Genomic DNA, 19,024 nt, shown 5'->3' on the forward strand with positions numbered 1-19,024 from the left:
ATGACCGGAAGTGATGTCGTCAGAAATCGCATGTAGGACGGCACTGCGAATAGAAGCCGGGACGACAAGCAGGGGACGGGCATCATCGGTTGAGTAGTTCTTTTTAAAGACGATCATCTCGAATAACAAAAAAATGTAGATGCAGACATGCGCACGTTATCAAACAATAAAGTAAGTGCGTGGTCTTGACATTGCTCGTGTCGGAACTCTACTTTGTCTGGTAATGTTTTGGTTACAGCGGCAAGGCAGTCATCTACATCATCTTCACCGACTGCCGTGCATGGAAGAGGAAATCGGGACGAACAGTTAGTGTCGGCGTGGCGGCGACCGTCATATTTCTGTAGACGCAGAACCCAGCGTGCTAGTCGACCGGATAGGTCGCGCAGGTCAACAATTCAACACAAGGCGGCAATACAAAGAGGGACGGAACTTGGTAGCAGCGAGGACAACGGCGAGACATTCCATTTCTGTCACTGCGTAGTTGCGTTATGCTTTCATTAAAAGTGAGGCTTGCGTATGCGATTACATGTTCTGCGCTGGACGAGAATCGCGGCGACGCCCACGCCGCTCGCATCGGTGTAAACGTCGATGGCAGCAACCGAATTGAAATGGCTTAAAACAGGACCAGATGTGAGCAGAAACTCCGACTGTCGGAACGACGACTTACTTCTTTCCTGCAAAAAAAAATAAAAAAAAAAAAATAAAAATAAAACAGCCGTCCAACGAAGTGACACTTTTTGGAGTTGAAAATTAGTCCGGTGTTTCGAATACAGTCCAGCACAAGACTAAGTCTAGACAGCACATGCATAAGCCCCACATTAAACAACATACAATTGTGTCCATAAATCGCTCGAACGCCGCTAGTGAATTGCACAGTCCAAAGGGCATCACGTTACACTCAAAACGTCCGTCAGATGTCACAAAGGCTGCCTTTTCTCGGATATGCCAATAGCCAGAGCGCAGATCTACTGACGAAAAATAGGAAGCGGACTGAAGGCATTTTAAGGCATCGTCGGTACGTGTCAGGGGGTAAACGTTTATCATTGTAACTGCGTTTATTTATTTATTTACAATACCCTCAGGGCCCGTAAAGGCATTGAAGAGGGGAGTGGGTTAACAAAACAAAATAAGCATAACCGTATTGTTTACAAGGGTATGAATTTCAAAAATCTCTAAAATACAACAATAAATACAAAAAATTAGATACAATAAGAAGCAGTGCAAAAGTCCTGTCAGTATACAATATTAGCTAAAGCAGTACGAAAATTTGAGTTATCATTGATAGAAACAATATCTGCGGGAAGGTGGTTCCATTCAGTCGATGTTCGGGGTATGAATGACTGTAAGAAAGCGTGTGTATTACATCTACCGAGGTCGATTTTATGATGATGGTCAATGCGATGGGATACATAGTGAGGTTGAAGAAAGAATTCGTCACTCAGGCTAGGATGATGACAGAGCTTGTGGAACAGGACTAAGCGAGATATTTTGCGACGTGATCTTAATGATGGAAGTTGAAGGTCGGACTTCATGGCTGTAATACTTTCGGTTCGGCTGTAATTAGAATAAATGAAACGGACGGAGTTGTTTTGAACAAGTTCTATAGCGGTGATTAGTTTTTCATACCCTGGATCCCATACAGATGATGCATACTCTAATTTAGGGCGTATTAGTGTTTTATATAGCAATAACTTTAATGACGATGGAGCTCTCGAAAAGGCACGGCGTAAGTAACCAAGCATGCGGTTAGCGTTGTTAATTACATATTCAATATGGGTTGTCCACGTGAGGTTAGATGAAATAATTATGCCCAGGTACTTATATGAGTTTGTTGATTCCAAAGGAACGTTATTCAAATAGTAAACATGCGAGTCATTAGAAATCCTTGTTACACGCATGCATTTACATTTACTAATATTAAGTTGCATTAACCATTTTTCACACCAGGTAGCAATCGCAGTGAGATCAGTTTGAAGACAGTTAATATCATCTGGGTTTTTAATTTCACGGAAAATAACGCAATCATCGGCAAAGAGGTGCATGTTAGAAGTTATCTCAGAGGGCAGGTCGTTTATGTAAATTAAAAAGAGTAAAGGTCCTAGTACGGATCCTTGAGGTACACCGGAGTTCACATCAGAAAGCGAAGAGTTATGACCGTTTACTGATACGAATTGTGAGCGGTTAGTAAGAAAGCATTCAATCCATTTTAAAACGTTTGGTTCAATGTTAAGATGACGAAGTTTGTGAAGCAGCAGTTTATGACAAACCTTGTCGAAAGCCTTAGAAAAATCTAAAAATATGCAATCAGCGAATGAGGATCGATCCAGAATGTGGTGCAGTTTATGGGTGAAAGATAAGAGCTGAGTTTCACATGAGTACGACTTACGAAAACCATGTTGTGCCATTGTAAAGAACGAGTTTGATTCAAGGAATACTGTCACTGCTTTGAAGATTATGTGCTCTAGTAACTTACAGCTTGTACTTGTTAGAGAGATGGGACGATAATTGTTGGCAATGTTTTTGCTTCCCGACTTATGAAGAGGAACCACCTTCCCAATCTTCCATTGCGTAGGTAATGTACATGTGTCAAGAGACTGTTGAAAAATCTTTGTTAGTATGATGGAACTATAAGTGGAAGTGTTTTTCAAAAATTTAGCGTTGATAGAATCGAAACCGGGAGAAGCATGATAGTCGAGATTTTCAATAAGTTTTGCAACACCAGCTACGTCTACCAAAATTGGGAACATGGTCGGGTAGTTGTAGTTCTGTGATTCAGGAAAGTGAGGACTAGGAGCGCTTGAAAAATTTTTAACAAATATATCGTTTAAGAAAGATGCACATTGGGTGTTGGAAACCTGTTGGCCAGACGAGTTCTGTAATATAATTAAGTTTTCAGAGGAAGGGTTAACTACGCGCCAGAATTTACGGACGTTAGTTTTCAACATGGAAGGCAAAGTATTGGAAAGAAAATGACGCTTAGCGCTTTTTAGGGCGGAGATGTACTCTGAAGAAGCTAGTTTATAAGCCGTCCAACGTGAATTAGTAGGCGATGCTTTAGCTGCACGATAGAAGCGTTTCTTTCGGTTAGAAAGGCGTCTGATATGACCGTTGTACCACGGGGCGTGACTATTTGAAATGATGGTGCGGTTTGGAACGTATCTATCAGTTAAGTCTTTTACCTTGGCTGCAAAACTATCCCAGTTTGTCTGAACAGTACTGTCGTGAAAGTTAGTCAAAAAATTGTCCAGAAAGGCCGATAATTCTCTATTGATAGCTTCAAAGTTGGCTTTTTTGTAATCAAGAATCAATTTGCTTTTTTTGTTCGGCTTAGGGCAATCCAGGCTGAGACTGAAGTTTAGCAACGAGTGATCACTTATACCAGGTAGAAATATAATATCAGAAGCTAAGTTAGGCCGATTAGTTAGAATCAAATCCAGGGTGTTTGCAACATGGTCGGTGACTCTTGTGGGACGCGATACCAATTGTGTTAGGGAAAAAATAGAACAAACATCTAGAAATTCTTTGGCTTGGGCTGAAAAGGATAACAAGCTAGGAAAAGGATCGTTCCAAGTAATATTTGGAAAATTAAAATCACCAAGCAAGAATAGGGGGGACGAAGGATATAATGCACAAGCCGCGTTGATGGTGTCATGAAGGTCGTTATTAAATGTAGAGGGATATGAAGGGGAGCGATAACATGCACCAAATATCACTTTCACATGACCTAGGGTTACTAGTGACCAGACTATTTCTAGATTAGTGTCTATTTGGATGCGCAATGAGGGAATGTCGCTTGAAATAGCAACAAGAACGCCCCCTCCACGGTGGCCATTTCGATCACAACGGTAAATTGTGAAATCACGCGCATTTTCGAAAATTTCAAAATCTTGTATGTGTGCAGAAAGCCATGTCTCAGTCAAAACGATTATGTTTGCAGAACTAGAGTCGACTGCTGACGATAAGGAATCAAATTTATTAACCACGCTTCTAATATTAGTAAAAAGAACAGAAACGGGAGCTACTCTTAAATGGTTACTACCCCTCACTCTCTCCTATGTTGCGGCTTCAATAAACGAGGTAGCATCGGTATTAACGTTGCTATCGCTTGACTTGGTTTCCTTAACACTGCAAGAAATGGGATCGTAAATGTAGCACTTGTGGTTTAGAAGCAGTTTGTTGTAACGTAATTTAAACTTGGGAGACCCATCCCGACTGTTGCCAAATTCGATTAATTTTTTACGGGCGATACGGGTAGAGGCCGAGAAGTCTTCACTAACACCAATGTCCTTGTCTTTGAAATCACTACGCATTGCAAGTATCTTTTCTTTTATTTTGTAGTTGCCGAACTTAACAATGATCGGACGGCACTTATTAGGCGCAAAGGAACCTAGGCGATGCGCACGATCAATTGAGTCTGCTGAAAATGTGACTAATGACGAGTTTAGAAGCGATGTTATTTTTGCTTCAGTTTCCTGCCAAGATTCTTTATTGTCTGAAATGCCATGAAAGATTAGATTGTTTCTACGCGATCGGTCTTCTAGTTCATCGAGCCGGGATTGAAATTGGTTATTTTGCGTTGATATTTCATGTACAGAAGACTGAATAGCGGAAAAATCGGCGTCGTACTGCTCGAACACTTTGTTTTTTTCTTCTAGGTCGTCTATTCTTTTGTGAATACTGGCGATTTTAGCTTCCATGTTCTTTTGACTATTCTTGATAGCTTTGATATCAGCCGCCAATTCAACGTGACTTTTCGAAGTTTGCAGTGAACGAGAGTGAACATCTTTCAGTAAACGAAAAAGAGTGTTCATTTGCTCAGCAGGATCGTCCGGCAATGAGTCGATTTCCGTAAGTGATTCGGATCGCGTATTGGGACCAGGGTTGGACTCAATGTCCCCGGAGCAGAGCAATAACAGCGCCACAGAGAAGCACTCGCAAATTGTTTCACAGAACACCCGTGGGCACGGGAACAGTAAAAGGAAGGGGTTGTCGCATTTCTTTGTAAATAATGGAAAGGTTTTACACACCTGCATTGTAGGAGGATGAGCGTAAAACATCATGCTGCAAGCTCTGCCCCCGTGCCCACTGAAGGTGAAACAGACAGGCGGTCCACTTGTATCGGTTGTCGAAGACGATGGCATGGTTGATGCGGCTGGTAGATCGTAGGCGAGCATCACGGCAGGAACTCGGCTGAAGAAGGGCATCGTATCACTTTCGTCTTTGGATGTGCTTGATGTTCCAAGGGGCGTTGTAACATGTGTCGAGCCACAGGATGACGTTGACGGCCAAAACGCGAAAAGCGCAAGTAGAACCTGCATTGTAGGAGGATGAGCGTAAAACATCATGCTGCAAGCTCTGCCCCCGTGCCCACTGAAGGTGAAACAGACAGGCGGTCCACTTGTATCGGTTGTCGAAGATGATGGCATGGTTGATGCGGCTGGTAGATCGTAGGCGAGCATCACGGCAGGAACTCGGCTGAAGAAGGGCATCGTATCACTTTCGTCTTTGGATGTGCTTGATGTTCCAAGGGGCGTTGTAACATGTGTCGAGCCACAGGATGACGTTGACGGCCAAAACGCGAAAAGCGCAAGTAGAACCTGCATTGTAGGAGGATGAGCGTAAAACATCATGCTGCAAGCTCTGCCCCCGTGCCCACTGAAGGTGAAACAGACAGGCTAGTAGACATAGTAGACGGTACGATAGTAGACATCTCCTGAAGATGAAACAGACAGGCTAGTAGACATAGTAGACGATACGATAGTAGACAAACAGACGATAGTAGACATCTCCACGAGTTGTCCTTCTTTGCCAAGATGACTGGGGCTGCCCAAGGACTAGAGGACTCCCGTATAACAGCTTTCTTCAAGATGTGCTGGACCTGTTCGTTAATTGCTCTGAGCTCCGCTCTTGTGCATAATAAACCGATATATAAGATGATCTCGTTGACATAGCGATAGGAGGAAAAAAAGCATTGGTAAGGAGATGAAAACAAATACAGAAACTGCAGAACAAGAAAGACCATCGACAAAGAAGTATTTCCGGAAGCGAGAGAAAATTATGAACGAATTGGCAGACACCGAGAAATATTTATGCCCAAAGATTTTATTCACATTTGACACGCATAGTTAATTTCAGAAATTAAATGTAGCAGCACTGATGACATAAAGGTTATTAAAACGCTAAGTCTTGCTGCAGGTGGGTCTGTTGCAGCAGTATGGAAAGTTTTCGCCTCTTTGATAGCCCAATTGACAGAGCAGCCTAGCGGGAATCTGTGAACACCTGAAAAACAACGGTGTAATGAACTATAAAACCAGAAGAGATAGAAAAAAGACAATGGCAATGTCAGAAAGCCACTTTACCAACTAGCATACTCTTTTGTAGGGATACTTTGCATAGGCATCATCACCTGCGATTTGGAAATTCGAAATATAATATTCCGCAAGTCTAGCTCCGGAGAGCGTGAGCACGGAAAGATGACGTAGAAGTTTCAAAATTTCCTTTCTGAACGTTTTCTACCCCTTAGGTGGTCCCATCTCTATTCTTTCTTGCACAAGAAAATACCTAATATTTCTGATATTGTATCTAGAGGAGAAGCTGACAGCGAATCCACAGCAAAGGATTGTGCGAGAGTACCAAGAATGCGGAAATGGCCATTTTTTTGCATTACAGGATCACCTTTGCTGCCATTAATTGCCACTATTTCACACAGCACTTGCTAGGAACTCTGTGTTTCAAGTTCCAATGTTGAATACTTCTCGCGTCGTTACAACTGAAGACACTTTGCTTTGGATAGCTGAAAGAAGGAAATGACAGTTTTGTGACAGCCCCATAAAACCGTTTCGTATCTACCAAATGTGCACAACTATGTTATTGGCCGCTTACTTCTCTGTGCCAGGAAGAGCCTGGCAGTAGGCTGGAAAAGTGAACCATTGAGGCGTCGGTCCGATTAACGACGTCCAACTGGCGTCATGAAAACTGAACAGATATATTTTTAAAATACACATAAAGGCCATCAGTAGATGCTGTTACATACTGGCCGACATCTACACGCATTAACACAAAATAAATATTCAGGTAGAAATCTATAATACATAAACACATGATTTTTAAACTGAGAAAATGTAACCATTAGTGTAGTCATTAAAAAGGAAAAGTGGGCTTTCGAAATAAGGGAGCTGGTTTGTAAATATAAAGCAATACTGCATAAAAAGCAAGTGATGCCAGGGAGCCAGTTGAACAACGAGTCCATGAAGCTTGTAATTTTAATTTTATCTACGATGTGCTATAGCAAATTACTACAGGTACACCTAGTGCGCGATAACCGGAGATTTGCAAAAGCAGAAGTGCAGCATGAGATGCTTTCTACATTGAAGTAGTGCGTCAAGGGAAGAATGAAATAAATTTTTCTATTGCAAATGATTACAATAAAGTACATAAGGTAACTGTTACAGGAAACCTCCTTAGCGTGGCCACCATGATAGCCGGCGAGAATTTCAAGCACGAGGCACCTACGCACAGCGAGTTCGAAGGGTGGAGTCAGCCTTGCGTCGTTTGCTACTGCGCTCTCCCAGCTCGTGTCTTATAGCGATAAGAAGTGTGAAGGCGAAAACTGAACTGAATTATAAGCTACATTTTACTCGCTCATATGTAAAAGGCAAGTGTTTTAGAAAATATATTTCCTTTATTGCCGATTCTTTTGACAAAATTTTTCAACGTTACCGAGGTTATGCAGCAGGCATCTCGTCCACATTCTGCTCTAAACTTGACATAAAGTAGATCATGTTTAATTATTCACTTTCTCTCAACCTAATCAATCATAGCTAGTCAGTCATATAGTCATTTTAATACTTAGTCATAGCGATAGTGATGGTTAGTCGTAGTCAGCCATGGTTGCTCATAGTCATGGTCGCTCATAATTAGTGTAGAAATTTGACTATAAATAACCATGACTTACTACAATGACTATGACCATAACTTTGACAATGACCATCTATGACCGGATAAGAATAACCACGCTATTACTTACCTTTACTATGACTATGCAACCCCAGACTATGACTAACTACAAAAATAGATGACTGATTATACATGATTATGACTAACAATGACTATGACTAACTATTATTATGGCTATACATGACTGTTATAATGACACACCATGACAACGACTAACTTCAACTGTTATTAAACATGCGTGTGACAAATTGTGTCTATGCTATGACTAGACTAACTATGGAATGCATATTGCAACCGCGCGTAGCGACAGGGACGAAGAGAAAGCACAGGACAAAACGCGGAACATTAACTGAGATTTACTACAAGGAAAATCATATTTATACAAAACACGTAATCACATCTGATAAACAGCAGACATCATCATGTCAAACAGGCACGGAGAAGTGCGTGGCACAAGTTAGCATCTAGATAGTTAGATGCCTTTGTGAATAAGGATACTGACGTGGTGCCTATGCAATTGCCATTCTCTTTTTTTATTCTGTAGGCTTCAAAAATTTCTCTGCTAAGTTAGGTCAGCCATTTTTTCAGGACATTTGTGTCACGAAACATGGGCGGGCAGTTACTGCAATAGCGACAATGTTTTGCCAAGTCACCGTTCCCCACTAATGATTCAACGGCTGTGCGGTGCTCCTGAAGTCTAACATTTAAGTAACGTCCAGTTGGCCCTTTGTAACAATTCCAACAAGATATGAGTATTTGGTGCACTCCCCCTGCTTTTCAGAGAACGAATTTTTGTACGGGCTTAGTACAGCACTGACTCGTGTTTCCATTTCCCCGCATTATATTGCACATGCCCGAAACCTTTTTGGGCGCCGTGAAGACCACCGGATCTTCATCGTTGGTAGGGGGCGGTGAACTGGCAAAACATTGTCGCCATTGCTGTAACAACGCGCACAGGTTCCGCGACACAATTGTCCTGAAAACAATTGCTGCCCCAGCTTAGCAGGGAATTTTTTGAAGCCTACAGCGTAAAAAAAAAGAATGACCGTCGCATAAGCACCACTTCAGTATTCCTATCCAAAAACGAATTCAACTATCTTGATGCTAACTTGTGCCACGCGCGTCCCCGCACCTGTAAGTCATGATGATGTCTCCTGTTTATCAGATGTGATTACGAACCTTCTATAAATGTGGTTTTTTGGTGGTAAACCTCAGTTGAAGTTCCGCGTTCCTGTGCCTTCCTCTCTTCGTCCCTGTTGCTAGGAGCGGTTGCAATATGAATTCTATTGTCAGCCCCCAACTAGCCCACCTTCGCCTGTTACATGAATAAACTAACAATGACCATGACTATAATGATGAGTATGATTAACCGTGACAACGACGACATAAGACTATATATAACCATGGCTATGACAAACTATTACCATTTCTATGGCTATGAATATGGCTATGCCAATGGTTGGTCAAGGGTCGTCATAATTACGGTTACACATATACGTAATCATAGTCATGGTTAGTCAAGTTATCCATAACAATGGTTAGTCATAGTCAACATTATAGTCATAGTTATATTTATTCATTGTTATTCCTAAAATATTATTCATAGTTATCACTATATTAATAGTCATGGCTAGTCATTTTCATAGCATAGTCGTAATGGGTCAATCATTCTTATTCAAAGCTAGTCATAGTCCATGCTCGTCAAGATCATAGTTATTAATATCATAGTGACGGCCAGCCAGTCGTATTCGTGGATAACATACTACTATTCAGAGATTGTTAGTCAAAATCAGTCATAGTATTTAGTTCTCGTCATTGTTATATTCATAGTCATAACGTAGTAACAGTTAGTCACAGTTATAGCAGTCATAGTAACAATCATGTTCGGGCATAGACAGGGTTAGACATAGTCATAGTCATGGTTTGCAAGATCATAATCATGAATAGTCAGAGTAATGGTTAGCCAGTCATTGTTGTCAGTCATGGTTAGTGATAGTCATAGTCATGGTAATAGGTATGGTCATGGTCATAGACTAATTACGAGTAACCTTCACATGACCAATCATACCTGACTATGACCAACCATGCCTATCACTATCACTAAGTATGACTGTGGATAAATGACTATGACTAGGTAAAACTAAGTCTATTATCATGAGGTACTGATTTCATTATCGTTGACATCGTGGTAATTTACAGTGACGGAGGACATTTTCTTGTCACATAAAGCTTGAGGCAAGATATGATATTGCCTTAAAAATATCGGCCGCGTGTGATCGCGACGAAACAAAGCCCAACGCCAGGAAAACGACCTCATGTAACACCCATTGTGGTCGACACACTGTAGAGACTGGAGAATGTCATAGGTTTAGAGCAGAAAGAGGACAAGGCGCCTCCTCCGCCACCTGTGTAATGCGGAATAATTGAGGTCGAATGAATTGGTAATAAAAGAAAATGTTTTGAAAAACAGCTGTCTTTTACACATCAGCGAGCAGAATGCAGTTTATAATCTTAGTTCAGCTGGTGCGTAATCCGAGAATATAAAACCAAAATTACAATCTTGGAATACATCTCAAGTATCGAAAATGTAAGCCTGACCGGGCCAAAACTGGCTGACACGTATTCAAGTTTCGCTCGCTCCACGGTCGTTCGCTAAAGCCAGACTGTTTATCTTCTTTTTTTCTTTTAAAATATGGCAAATGCTTTTATATGTGATCCATTCAAATCACCTCTGATTTGGGATGTCCGTCAAGCCACTTGGATGAAATGGACTTGTCTATTTCAAATACAAATAAGATGGAGACTTTACTTGTTGGGATGTTAAAAAGTTGACTGAGCATCTCTTTCTGTAGTTGCCCTCTTAGTTTTGTGGCATAAAATGGCTGCGTAAGTGAAGCGCCGCTTTTTATATCAAAGAATTTTCATACGTTTTCCGCTGACCTACCACGGTCAGCGGAAAACGTATTGCAGGCCTTGAAATCGATTTTCTGTTGGGCACCTGTGCGTATAAAGTGATGGATTTGTGATGCAGACCTTGCTCAAGCTCCAGAAGAGGCATTGTAGTTTCAGTTACATATGGTTATACGCCACGAGATATACGAGGCCTACGATATTAGCCTGTACTGCAATAGTTCCTTACTGCCACTTCCTTGGACTTACAAAAAATTTCTACCTGAGAAACGGCTGTCGCTTGTAGAATTATAAACTTAGTTTTATGATATCGATAAATAGAAGTTACGAGCGACCGCCATAGAACGCATTGGTGATAGTCGCCACCCATTATCAGCCTTTATTTTCCACATTTCTCTGGGCAGCCCTTCTCATTGGACTACTTTATTTAAAGACTCGGTATATTATTAGGTACTATTTTGTTTCGATTTAGCATTCTACGTCTACGCCCTGCTAATTGTCCGCAAATTTTCCAAGTGCTTCTTACAAACTTCTGCTTCATTTGATAAACCAAAGAAATGTATTACGTGCCTTCTCTTAAAACAATTTTTGCTAATATTTTATGCTCGTGCTGTTTTGCCTATTTCCTTGTCCATGTTCTTAGTCTTTTTAATGGCGAACATCATCTGCACAAATCTGCACACGCATTTTCCCCCGAATGCCCCAGCCCGAAACAGTGCAATGCCTATATTTTTGCGCTCAAAAGAATCTTTTGAGTGTTTTAATACGCCACATAAAAGCTGGTCAGAAAACGTCGATCTAAAGCAAATATTACTCACGAAGTAACAATTAGGTTGCCCTGTGTGCCTCTTCCAGTGATGCACTGCCACCTCTCACAGGGCTCTTGAAGGTTTACAGCACCATTGAGCGGCACCCGATGGCCTTCGTAGTAGCAATTTCCTTAAAGAAATGTACAAATTGCCTCCATTAGGGTGCCATTCTTGTGGCTACAGATTTATCAAAATTTATCGTTACCCAACATATATCCAAAGAAGACTGTACACGCTGCTAGAGTGAAAGCAGCGCTTCTGAATTGAACGATAAGAGCTTATTTTGTGGGCGTAAAACGTTGACTGCAAATCAAATAATTAGCCGTTCTTGGTGGCGGGATGGGGACGAACAACCGCGAACGCCACTTTTCGAACAAAATTTCTGCATTTATATAAATACACTTTGTGTGTTTTAATAGGCAGAAAACGTCCTTTTTGCAATGGCTCTGAAAAACGTGTTACTGAGGGAGGAAACATTTTGTTCAACTCGAAATAATTAATTATCAAGCTACATTTACTTGTCGATATGAAACAGAGAAACTTTTGCTTTTTAAGACAAAAAATTTATCAAACATTCCCTAAAATTCAATATATTCAAAAAATGCACCTTAAGATCTTCTGATTGAACAAGTTAAAGCAAGAATAAATAATATGTTTTGCAAAACTGATGAACAAATTATAATTCTGATTAATTAATTTCATCTCATTTTTATTATGAAATGCTGCGGAATTCTAAAACTGGATAAAAATGGATAAATAATCATTTAAATGAACTTCATAATTAACGAATATTGAAATAAAATTAAGCTTGAGCTTCTGTCGAGCCAGGTGAACTGAAAGCGGAAGCTGGACCTGTCAGCAGGTATAGTGAGCAAAACGATCTTGTATTTTTTCTTTCTTCACGCTTTGTATGGCCGTGACACGCATGATATCAGAAAGAAACGAGAATGAGAAAAGAAACGTTTGCTCCACATGTGGTTATTGTGTGTTGACAATTCTTTCTGAATTCTCCCTATCTTGTAATGCTCAAGTTTTGGTCCAACGGCCGCCATTTCTTCTCTGCAAAATGACAGTCGTATAAGTAATTATATGCCCAGCAGTAAAATGAAAATATTTTCGTCTATTTGTAGCCAGATGACTCAAATCGCATAAACTCTGCGCTTCTATCCGTACATCTTCAGACATTCAATTGAATAAATATCCAGATCTTTTTATTTTTGTGGCATACAGTGTGATATCCAAAGAATTCGTTAAAAACAAAATATTCTCGCCCGACCTAAATTTTCACTGCAATTGTCACATTTGACGGTTGTTCACAGGAACTTTAACTCTGAAAAATTGACATGAATTGAACTGTGATTTCGTATCTGTCATAACGACGACATTAGGAGAAGTCCTATTACCAGAGATGACGTAATTATAAGTGCAATGATGAAACAAACATATACAGCCTGATTTAGCTTTTTGGTGCCGGTACACAATTAATATGTCTCGGCAGACCACCAGACCATCCAGTATTATTACGAATTGCGCAACCCTATTTCCTATGATGCTTTGGGATTCTGAGACCAAAATAGAAACCACTCAGCGGGTACAGAGCGCGCGAAGGCAACGCTTTTGACTGACGTATCATGCTCCTAAAAATTCGCACTCATTTTGATGCCTCCTTTTGACTTCCCGAGTCTGAAGCGATGCGGTGCTGCAGCTGGAAAGAAGTATACGGGCCTGCACACGTACTATTTGTGACTGCCGCAGACCAGAACTTAACATCAGGGCGACCGCACTTGCGCACTCCCTGCAGCTCCAACGGCAGTGATATATTTTATATTCTACTCTAAAGGTCGTCGTAAGGAACGAATGAAAATCTCCAGCTGTAACCAAACACCAACACTCTGAAAATCAGAAAATTTGAATTTGCGTCGTATTCAACCCATTCGCACTTTCGATGCAGATGCCACTAACATCGCAATAATCTTTTATTGCTCACGCACTATTTACATGTAAACTAATTTTAGATATTTCGCCTAAACCCTCCACCCAAGCCCACCCTAAAAGAGAGCTTAACTTTATTGCACTGAAAAAAAATATGTGAAGTTTTGTTGTGAAGACTATGTTAAGATGGAAAAATGAAAGGCAAAAATGTATTATCAAGAATTAATGAGGCAGGAACTGTTGTACAGGTGCGGGTATAAGTGAGCGGAGCACGCTTTTCCGTTCAGATTAAAATCATGCCTTTCAGAACTGGAGATGAGAAAACAATATTTGTCCATGTGAAAGGAACTCGCCACTACTATCGGTTTGCACATACTCTGATTGCCAATTTCAATTAGGCTATGCATGAAAAAAAATTGAAGCAAATAACGTGCTCCGTTTACTTTTGTCCGCACCGGTACGTGCGGATCGCAATGATGCAAATGCACTCAAAAGGGCCCCTTGTTCAGCAGGACGTTCCTAGGTCGGACTGCATAGAGTGCTTCTTCAACAATTTCTTTAGTTATACCTTTTTCATCAATTTCGTAGGATGTATAGCTTTTCTAGAAAAACATCAATCCTGTAGAGAACTATAAAGAAGGGATCATTAGATCGAGCAGTGAGAAAGCAATGACACACTTCTTTTACATTAAAGTTTAAAGTGCTTAATCTGGCTTGTTTGTATTAAACTGATTTCATTATTACTACTAAAAAAATAGACAGGAAAAGGCAGGACCGCTGGTTCCCGTGTCGTTGTGTTTGCTCCCTGCGTCTGCGATTACAAAAATTTCGAGCAGAAATTACCTAAGGTCGATACAACCTCATGAGGTTTTTGCTGAAATTTGTGCACAGAAACGTGGTCACATAACTCTTTTGCAATAACCGAGATGTTTAATACGTATATATATATATATATATATATATATATATATATATATATATATATATATATATAACGTATTAAACATACACACACATATATATATATATATGTGTGTGTGTGTGTGTGTGCGTGTGTGTGTGTGTGTGTGTGTGTGTGTGTGTGTGTGTGTGTGTGTGTGTGTGTGTGTGTGTGTGTGTGTGTGTGTGTGTGTGTGTGTAGCATGCATGAACCAACTAAATTACGCACTCATGCACACGGCACCGCCAGCTGCACAAGCGATATCGTGTGCAAGGAAATAGTTTGCTAAACGAGACCGTCTGCTGGTGACTGAGGCTGATATTACAGTTCATTTCAATAGCGAGAAGTCATAAAATTCAAAATTTCAGAAAAAAAAAGAAAATAAATTATGAAACATTTTATAGCAGATGTGTGTTAATTTACAACAATGACTGTCATGATGATAACTCAGCACACTTGCTCTGCTCCGCGCCCTTAATTGACGACTGGAGGCAGTCATTGCGAACGGAGCCACACCTTTTTATGGAGAGCTGCCGCCGCATGGCACAGTAGCCAGCCTACTGTGGGCACTGTACTATAGCTGAGCCACCTCCGGACAGAGGAAAATTTTGAGCAGACATTGAAAGAGAGGGAGGGAGAAGGAGATGAAGAAAATGACGCGCGTGCCAGCACCCGTCATCCGGCACCAAGCTTGCGGGTGGAATGACGGCATGGACAGCAGGTGCGAAGACTGGTGGGAAGAGAACCCCTACGGGTACGACAGGGCCCCTGATCCCATGCCCCGTACGGCCGGGTGGAGCCACCCTTGAACAGCCGAGCGCCGGTGAATCAGCGCCATTGAATCAGTCTTAAGCCAATTAGCTGGTCACGTGGTCAGTGCATCTACAATGCGTTGTCAAAATGATTCCCTAGCCCTCAATTACGGTATTTCTAGACTCAAGTTGCAACTTGAACCCTTGAACTTAGGTAGCGGTAAAAATTTCTGGAGTCCTCCACTGCGGTCCTTCAGGTTCAAGATCAAACGCGCAATTGCATCATCGCAGGCGTTCCAGTGGGAAGAGTAAAACTAAAGAACTAAATGTTAGATAATTCAGCTGAGTTCCGGCCTTACTTAGTCTTGGCAAAGAATGGACTCCGGCCGGAACCCCGGCAATAAATATCTGATCGTTCTTTGTTTCCTCCCTGGAAAAGCCGTGCGTGTTACCTGTATACGGTATATCGAGCCTAGTAAAGTAAACAGACGTATGTCGCCGGAGTTGGAGTCGCATGTACATAACACAATTCGCATCAATTGGTTCTGTATTGAATCGAGCTTTTTACGAATAAAATTTCTGCAATCAAATCAGTACAAAATCGCGCCAGAATGGCAATCAGTGGAAATTCCGGGCTCTGCCCTTGGCGGCGAAATCAGAAGGTGCAATAAAAAGAGCATCCATTTTGTCTAGAAACGCATGTGCATGATCAGAAAATGCAGCGACTACATGGATAGAATTAAGGCGAGTGCACAAAAATCTGTTGCGCCCGATGTAACCTGTATTCGCATTAGCACCGAAAGAGATACCGAAAACTTTTGCTTTGAGCCATGTTTTTGGAACCCCAAAGGCGGAGAAGATTTGCGTATAAACCTTGTTTCAGATATTTTGCGTAGGTAGTGACCTCGGCATATAATATAACTTATTTCACAAATACCATAAGCTGATCATCAGTCGATGGATGTCCATTATAGGCCAAAGTCTTCTCTCATATATGCCTGCTACAATTTTACTTTGCAGGCCGCTTACGCCCTGCATTTCGAAACCTCATCATGTCATGCATACACTTATTATTTCACCTGCCCTGTCATGGAATACGCCCTTTTACTAATGCAAACCAATGGTTACCTTGCCTTCGTATTACTTTACTGAGCGAAGCCAAAATTTTCTTCCTTAGTATGAGCTAGAATATCATTACCTCGCAATATTTATCAGACCAACCCTTGTCTTCCTACCTCCATAAGCATTAAACATTAAGGTTGGGTTGCATAGCTCTCTGTGCTCTCCTTCAAGTTGAGCCTTTTTATTTTAATACGCACTTAAGCGGCTTAAGTTACTATCAGTAAGATAAAGTAACTTTATACTTTCCTCTTAGAAAATGCTTTTAAACCATAATACATTAATTTCAATGTCTGCTAATTTGCTCAAGCCGATTACTAATTTATTTGGCAATCTACTTTTTAGGTCTGCAGTCACTACCTTCTTTAGGTAAGAATATTTCCTTGGAGATTTTAACGATTCATTGCCGATAACAAATCACTTTTCTGTTGCGTGACTGTTCGAGACTGACTGAGAATTGTTGAAGTTAAAGCCTTACGTACTTTAAAAGCTTGTGGAGCCTCCTATTTTGACCTATTGAATAGCTAAAGACGCTCTAAAATATTCTAGATTGTTTACCGCGCATCGAACTTCTCAAATCTTACCTACTGCTTTGCTTTGCCGTTCACTATTTTCGGTACCATTTGACACCCAGGTTCCTCATTTAGTTTCCAAGACAATGTCATTAAGAAATATTCAAATGCAAAGTGTTTTGTTTCAAGCTTTTAGCCACCTCTACCTCAACCGGTAATCTGAGTGCGTCTTGTAAAATTGCGGTGAATACTACAAAAAAGACCGTTCTTCATATCTGATATTTTACTGATTTCTTACTTATTCAAGATACCTTCCAGGCCCAAGTTCGCTCCACAGAATAAAGGGTAGGCAATGGGAACTCATACAGACTAGTATTAAACAAAATGCTGGGACTGGAATAGGAAATAACAGCTCAGAAAGAATCTAAAAATACAGTTGATGACATAAAAACTTAAGATGCATAAATACATGGCAGGTAAGAAAAAGAAGCCATCAAACGTGCCGAAAATGAAAATGGTCCGAAAAAATAAAATCAGTTAGGCATTTCAATGGACCCAGCCGTAAGACATAACCAAATTAAGGTGTCATAAATCTTGTCATGGTAAGTAATATTTGAACGATTTGTCTCGAAATATTTCTCGGTTTCCTTTCCGATTTCCCATTTATCATTTTCCCTGTGGAGCAGTATGATTGTTGTAAACGCCGCTTGCATATTTTCTTTTTATATATGCGTCTTCTACAGAATAAACTCACTCTAAAAAATTAACAACTAAATGAGCTTATTGGAACGTTGAGAAAATGAGGCTGTCATTTTTGAAATCAACATTGAGCAAAAAAGGTATTGCGGCTTGCAAATCATAGCTAAAAAATAACGACAAAAATGAAACACGGTTTACTTACCCTTAATGATAGTGGCCTTTAGACGATATGCTGCGTACACACAGTGACCAGCAAGCATTACAAATGCCAACACGACAAACACCACGCTTAAGCGCGGACCGACCATGTTCGTTGCGTTCGTAGGATATAGGAGACGTATAACCAGATATTGAATCCGCCGCTGAACAAGTTGTGATTAAAGGCTTCTTCTACAAAGAAGTTAGATGTTTTTCGAGTAAAGCTTGCTCCCATTTTCTCTCTCGCCCGTGTTTGTGGGCGCTGCATCAGTTTCAGCCCTTAATTCATCATTCAAAGAAAGCTTTGTCGCAAGACAATGGGTAAGGAGAACGATGGAAGCTGACAGGACGCGCTATCATAGGTGCATTGTGAAGTGCGCAGTTGATAACAATCTTGTTTTTATATGGTATTTATAACTGCTTTAATTCGCTTACAATTTATACGTATATAACATTTCTATGCCTTTTGTTCTCATATCTTATTGTTGTCACAAAGGAGAAAAGTGCACAGGTACGTGGCCTAGTGGTTAGAGCGCCCGTCTCGGCTGCGGGAGGTGGTCAGTTCGAAACCCACCGCCGGACACCCACCGGTAAAAATGGGTACAAGCGTCCCCCGGCCTGGTGCTCGGCTTTTACAGGGGTGTGCGTTTGGGAGAAGCTCCGTAAACCCCGCTGCGCGCCCCTCCTCCGCAGTGGGCCCAAACCCAGTTTCGAACCTCGCAGCCTGCAAAGGTGGTTCTGTTTGTCTTGCAAAGGTACTTCCTTTGACCCTCACCTGAAGTGCTCCCTTAGAGCCTCAGGTGAGCCTCAGCTCCCTTAGAGCCTCAGCGTTTAGACAGAGAACCTTCAACCCTGCATCTGCAGGGTTGAAGGTTCTCTGTCTAAACGCTGCAGAAGAAATTTTTCAATTAGCAGTATTTCGACTCATTGCAAAGACCACTAAGACCCCTACCGTTGGAAATTATGCCCGAGCTCTAGCTTTGTCCCTGGCAGCAGAAAAAGCGACAAGCGTCCTTAGTAAGAGCGGGAGTTTTTGGTGTTTGCTGGTCACGAAACACTTCCTTAAGAATACGTCAGCGTTTCATTCAACGAACCCAGCTGCGGTGCTGCCGTGCATCCCTCTCCACCCACTGTTGACGTGCATGGCCCGAAAAGCTTGGTGCTGTGGTCGAGACCCAGAAGGATGCTTCTCCGCTG

At 41.3% G+C, this 19,024-nt stretch overlaps 2 protein-coding genes across 2 annotated transcripts; both read right to left on the reverse strand.

Moving 5' to 3' along the window:
- Window positions 1-4,052: 4,052 nt before the first annotated feature.
- LOC146189976 (uncharacterized) lies at window positions 4,053-5,033 on the reverse strand. The gene has a single exon (XM_084605394.1). It carries the CDS (start codon window positions 5,031-5,033, stop codon window positions 4,053-4,055), a length of 981 nt encoding a protein of 326 aa, XP_084461520.1.
- A 1,064-nt stretch (window positions 5,034-6,097) lies between these two features.
- On the reverse strand, window positions 6,098-18,014 carry LOC146189977 (uncharacterized). The gene is made up of 3 exons (XM_084603364.1): window positions 17,832-18,014; window positions 11,685-11,805; window positions 6,098-6,279 (listed from the first exon to the last, which is right to left on the reverse strand). The coding sequence occupies exons 1-3, from the start codon at window positions 17,935-17,937 to the stop codon at window positions 6,180-6,182; spliced, it is 327 nt and encodes a 108-aa protein (XP_084459490.1). The 5' UTR covers window positions 17,938-18,014; the 3' UTR covers window positions 6,098-6,179.
- Between the last annotated feature and the right edge of the window lie 1,010 nt (window positions 18,015-19,024).

The sequence above is a fragment of the Amblyomma maculatum genome, chromosome 5, assembly GCF_055883805.1.
Source record: "Amblyomma maculatum isolate TAMU_Amacu chromosome 5, ASM5588380v1, whole genome shotgun sequence".
Taxonomy (NCBI): domain Eukaryota; kingdom Metazoa; phylum Arthropoda; class Arachnida; order Ixodida; family Ixodidae; genus Amblyomma; species Amblyomma maculatum.

Coding starts and splice junctions, on each gene's coding strand:
- LOC146189977 (XM_084603364.1), bottom strand. CDS start 17,937: ATGGTCGGTCCGCGCTTAAGCGTGGTGTTTGTCGTGTTGGCATTTGTA. Junction 11,806..17,831: donor AAAGGCCACTATCATTAAGG/GTAAGTAAACCG, acceptor CATTTCTTTAAG/GAAATTGCTACTACGAAGGC. Junction 6,280..11,684: donor GGCAACCTAATTGTTACTTC/GTGAGTAATATT, acceptor GTTGTTTTTCAG/GTGTTCACAGATTCCCGCTA.
- LOC146189976 (XM_084605394.1), bottom strand. CDS start 5,033: ATGCAGGTGTGTAAAACCTTTCCATTATTTACAAAGAAATGCGACAAC.